This window comes from Sprattus sprattus (genome assembly GCF_963457725.1).
Source record: "Sprattus sprattus genome assembly, chromosome: 1".
Classification (NCBI taxonomy): Eukaryota; Metazoa; Chordata; class Actinopteri; order Clupeiformes; family Clupeidae; genus Sprattus; species Sprattus sprattus.
Window position 1 is genome coordinate 25,737,992 of NC_137920.1, and position 5,607 is coordinate 25,743,598.

At 40.4% G+C, this 5,607-nt stretch overlaps 1 protein-coding gene across 1 annotated transcript in view; it reads left to right on the top strand.

Annotated features, from left to right (window-relative positions):
- Positions 1-212: 212 nt before the first annotated feature.
- The window catches only part of ero1b (endoplasmic reticulum oxidoreductase 1 beta), a 21,321-nt gene continuing 15,926 nt past the window's right edge, over positions 213-5,607 (top strand). The window contains exons 1-2 of the mRNA XM_080840388.1: positions 213-703; positions 2,953-3,072. Of these exons, the coding sequence (XP_080696514.1) occupies positions 536-703; positions 2,953-3,072 (288 nt within the window). The 5' untranslated portion in view covers positions 213-535. The remainder of the gene's footprint in view (positions 704-2,952; positions 3,073-5,607) is intronic.

A 5,607-nucleotide genomic window follows, 5' to 3' on the forward strand; every position in this document is an offset into this window, starting at 1 on the left:
TTACAATTAGTCTGTCGTAAAACGCTATTTTGCCTGGACTAAAAGCAGAAAAGGCATGTTTCAGTAAAAAGGTTGTGATTAAATTCTGCGACACAACATACATTGTGCAATATTAACTTAAGAACAGTGGAGGGAGCTATAGTACACCATTTGTCACATTGGTGGTCACGCGAACAAATAACTCTGCGCTTGCCGTAACATGGACTGTGCGGATGTTGATAGACTTGCGTACATTTGTGTGAATGATATAACCCTGGAAGCAAGACCGTACAACTATCGTTAATGTTTTCAGGCATATTAGTATTTTAATTAGGAAACAGATACATATTTCCGAACACCAGAATTTAAATGACGGAATTCAACAGAGTAGTTTAGCCCTAGCAACTGTAAAGACGTAAGAGTTCTTGTCTTTAGCACTGGCTAGCCGGGTATAGCTAGCTAACGTGAGTGAAACCATTAGTTAGAAGACTGTGGTTCAGTTTGTCATTTGTATTTATATTTAACGTGACGGATACACGCTTTCTGTGCATCAGTAATGTTAAAAGTCACAGTTTGGAACGCAGGACTGGTTGTTTTACTGTGGCTACTCCTTGGAGATTTTGTTGTGGGGTGGTTTCACTACAACATTATAAGCAACACGCCACAGAACCATCATTCCGAGAAAAGTGCATCCGACAACGAAGAGCAAAGCTGTTTTTGCCACGTAAGTGATGCTCTGTGGCAGACACAGAACCCGTGTCTGTATGTGTAGTCTATACTTAAACAGAATATGTCAGATGTTTTGATATTAGAGGTTGTTGAAGCCAGTAGGATGGGTGGCTTGCTAGCTAGCCACAGTCTTCTCGCATTTTCCACTGTCACCTTCATTTGACGTAATTTTCATGGTCTACATTCCTGATTGACTTTGACGGGCTCTGTTCATAGGCAGGTAGCTTAGTTTAGTTGTAATGATGTGCGTTCTTATGAAACAAAATCTCTTTAGTCACTGTCGGATGTAGGATAACAGCTTTGCGCTATTTCAGCAGAATCCACTGCCATTCTTAAAACTAACGTGTACTTTTTCATGGATAAAAATCACCAGCTACGTGCATAATCTATCTCTTGGCCTGTCACACTAAACTTTAGAACGACACGTAGAGCATACCGCTTAACTTTTACCTGAATATTTACACCAGATGTTTAAATTCGTTTCTAGTTCATTGAGTGTTACACCACAAGGAGTTTTAACACTTTAAATTGATAGCCAAATGTAGGCTATTTGATGACCGGAAGAAGACAACTGCTACTCTTTTGATAGAGTATCTTAAACCATGTCAGATGTAACTGTTTTATGTAGCCTAATGTCACCTAAAATTGGTTATTTTAATATTTTCTCTCAATAGACTTGCTTGTTTTATCGATCTCAAATGCGAAACATCTTAACATTGCACCCCTTGTAGTTGTAAATCGTGGTCTAGCCTGATTGGACCAAGGGGATATCGTATTATTACCCATGACCACGGCGTGTGTAGTCCTGTACACTGAACTGAAACGGGCTTGGCCATTACACTAGAACAAAAACTACAAGTCACGGAGATCGGGGGCGGGATCAGAACTGGCAGGATGATTACAAACGTGCATCTTTGTTTTGGAGGCGGCGCCTGTAGGGACAGAATGGGCACGAGGAAAAAGCAAGTGGCCCCAAAGTGACAGCTCATCCTCGTAGACCGTTTACCTCTGGCACGTCCTCACCCATGCCTTAAAGCCCCTCACTGGCTTCGCAATGCAAGGCATCAGCTGCAAGTATAGCGAGACGCAAGTCTGTGTTTTGTGAGTTTGGTTTTCATGGGGACTGAGAGAAACTGGCAACAGACTTTCTAAACTAACGAACTGAAGTCAGAAGCGGCAAAAGTTCCGTATTTACGACATGCCCGGAAATATCTGTAGCTCATGGACTACAACGTTACTGTACATCCTTTATTTTGGATTACTGCATGCTAAGGTTCGTTTCATAACGGTAGCACGAGCTCCTCTTGCTTTGTAGCGGTGATGTGTCATTTAAAAACCGAAGCCTCCCAGAACGAATTGTAAATTGTTCATAATAATGCGTTATCTGTCTGTAGATCTCAGGCTGGGCTGTTGTGTGGTTATATTATTTATTTTTAGATTTGTGTTTGATTTAAAATGACACTATTCAGACTTTTTTTATTTTTATTTTAACAGCCCATATGACATACCTGAAAACGTACTGTACACCATAAAGTCCCAGGAGCCGTCTTTGGCCAAAAGGGACTCGAAGAATAACTCTTAACTTAGATATGTGTTTACTTATTTAGTTATTTTACCTGACCTGTTGCATTGATTAAGGATTGAATAATGTATGCTGTTGTCTGGTCTCACATGTCAGACAGGTAGCCTATTCTGCCCAGCAGCTGGTCATGTCTAATGCAAATCTGAAGAACACGCAACGCTAAGGCTTGACAGTGCATTCATACTTTTCCTAATTTATTAAGTAACCATTGTTTTCCAATTTAACTTCAAACATTTCACAGATACCTGTTAGCAAAATTCGAGCAATAGGAAGAGTTTTGGATGTCAGTGGAAATGTATTGCTTTTTTTTATTCTATTCTTTTGTCAGCTTCACTTGATCTGTAAAACACAGAGGCTTTGCCTAGCACAGGGGTTTCTGCACCATATGGGATGTCAACTAGTTGCCAGGTGGCCTGTTGTGGACCAGGTCAATAGTTATATAACCTGTGTTTTATTTATTAGCCCTATGTCTCTCTCTCTCTTTTGTGATGGAGTAGATCACAGTATATTGATACTTTCATAGTTTATCGTTTGAAGGTGTATATTTGTAAAGCATTTTTTTTTTTACCAAAGTCCTGTCGCTAAGATTAGTTTGTAGAACTAATTTTGAAGAGCTTTTTAAATGTAACACCTCATTATTCCTCTGTCCCAAACTCATTCAGTTGACTGGCGTTCTGGATGACTGCTTCTGCGACATCGAGAGCATCGATGCCTTCAACAACTTCAAGCTCTACCCCCTCATAAGGAAACTCACAGAGAAGGACTTCTTCAGGTATTACAGGGTGAGTTCGCCTCTTCTCTCTGAAGGACAAGATGGCAGCCAGGTGTCATTCAATCCCATAGCATATTGCGAAAGAGGTATCTTAACTTTTCAATTTCTAGCCCAACAAGTTTAACTAGAAACCAAATCTTACGTCACCTAAAGTGACTTGACGCATAGCATTGTGTATAGACATCACCTGTGTTAGTTTTGCTTGTCAGTGGGGTGCACTCTCAAGATGCAAGGATGCTGCCTGATGCCATTTCATATATAACAACTAGTTCTGTTGAACAAGTTGTACCGTCAACAACCAGCTTCATGATTGGTGGTCAGTGACTCACCTAATATAATCTTGATTAAACTAAACTACTTTATTGCTATTATTTCAGGCCTACTTGGAGTTCTTTACACCGTGACTCAGACACACTTGAGAATAATTGGTGCTTTAAGTGATTTTGCAAGGTTCCTGTAAAACCTCAGGATAGTGTAAGATGAGGTCCGCAATTCTAATTCTGTACACTTTTTTTCAAATTACTCCTCACATTACTCCTCGCGGTTCTCTTGCCGCCCATTAGTGTTTGTGCTCAAATACACTCTGGTGTTGGTACACCGTCTTGGCCCAGTAAGTGGGAAACGCACATAGTGGCTCGGACTGAGAAAAAGACAATTCCAGCCAATCGGCATGTTGCTTTGGAAACACGGTTGGGAGAGGAGTGAATTGATTGACTGTTTAGCTCAAACATGAACAGCTTTTTGCCAGAATCGCCAACTCTACCTTTAAGGACTATTATGTTAGCTGATGTTGCTATTAAGAGTTTGAGCGGAGGCCATTTTCCCCCACTCCTCAGCCAATGCAAATGAATGTGTGTTGTCCAGCTTGTGAGTTAATTTGCATGTGTGCTTGACATGAAGCTTTGGGCACCATGTGGTGTAGCCGTTGGGTACAACCTGAGGAATGAATGAATGACGTTCAGCTGGACAATGCTGTAGTTTTACTCCGTGTCTGGTGTATATGTTTTTGTTTTCTTTAACCTCCGTCATAATGAGTGCTGGAGGAAAGAGATAAACACCTAACATGCACAGCATTAATATTTAATATTTCAAAATAAGGAAATTATGTTTTTTTTTAACAAAACACAATATTTGGTCAAACTATCAGCGATTCCAGTCATCACCGGGGCAGGTGTCCATGTCAACAAACAAACAAACCAACAATACCTCTATTGTGTGCCACAGACATGAGGCTAGTGTGAACTTTGTTTGCATTTACCTTTATGTAAATCCCGACCAAGACCACTTGGACACGTAATGTTTTAGTTACAACTTTCAAATTTGGAGAGACGCCATGAATAAGGTGTGTTTTGTTTACTTGTCAGCAATAAACGTTATTGAATATTAGCAATGAACTGGAGCTGTTAAAGTAGTTCTGAGGAGTTTTGGGCTAAAACTAGTGAGTTAACAGGTTAAAAAGCAGGCAGAAACCTTGCAAACAACACCAACAGTCCTGCTGGCACTGACAAATGCTTAGTGGGGCTACTTAGTGCACAGCCTGGATGGCTAGTGGGGCTACTTAGTGCACAGCCTGGATGGCTAGTAGGGCTACTTAGTGCACAGCCTGGATGGCTAGTGGGGCTACTTAGTGCACAGCCTGGATGGCTAGTGGGGCTACTTAGTGCACAGCCTGGATGGCTAGTGGGGATGACAGGCCAATCTGTTGTTCACATGATCATATGCTGTCAAAATGAGCTGGAAGATCATACCAGATCAAGTTACCAATAGAACAAACCTCAAAAAGGGGCAGATGTGTTGCTTTAGGAAGTTAAGGTAGCACAGAAAATAGATTTAAATGAGACAAGTAATCTGTCACACACCTCACATTATGAAGGGCATATTATGCAGGTTTTTTGTTGCATTTCTTTTTAAATTAACATCCTAGAATTGTCATATGTCCATGTGAAGAACTAATAACTACACCTGTTGTTCTCACTAGCTGTATGAGCTGTTAACCTGCTAGTTGTTGATAATTATATGTGTTAACACACTGTTAGCATATATATACTTCAATACTTCATAAATGGCATATTTATACAATTATTATTATTATTATTATTATTATTTGTAATTACTATTATTGTTATAAAGTAAGGTTTAGTTACCTTGTAATTTTGTTAGGTTTAGACAAAAAAAAACACCCTCCTTACAGCTCTCTGCTTTAAACAAGCGACCAGTCATGCATAACCGGAGAGCTCTCTAGTGTTGAGTCAAGATGGGGGGGTGGGGAGGCTGATGTGGCAGTTATTGTTACGATAGAGCACAGGAAAGAGTACATGCTCTCGAGAGTGATAAGCACGGAAGCCACCTCAGGAAACGTATAATGAGTTTCCCTGAGACAGAAAAGCACTCCGCCATTTTTAAACTCGGTCTGTGTAAAGGTCGGCTAATCAGTTTTTTTTTTTAAAGTCATTACTAGTCTGTCTGTCTGTCTGTCTGTCTGTCCGTGTGTTTATCTGTGTGCATGTGTTTTCATGTGTCTGTGTGTCTATGTGTCTGTCTGTCT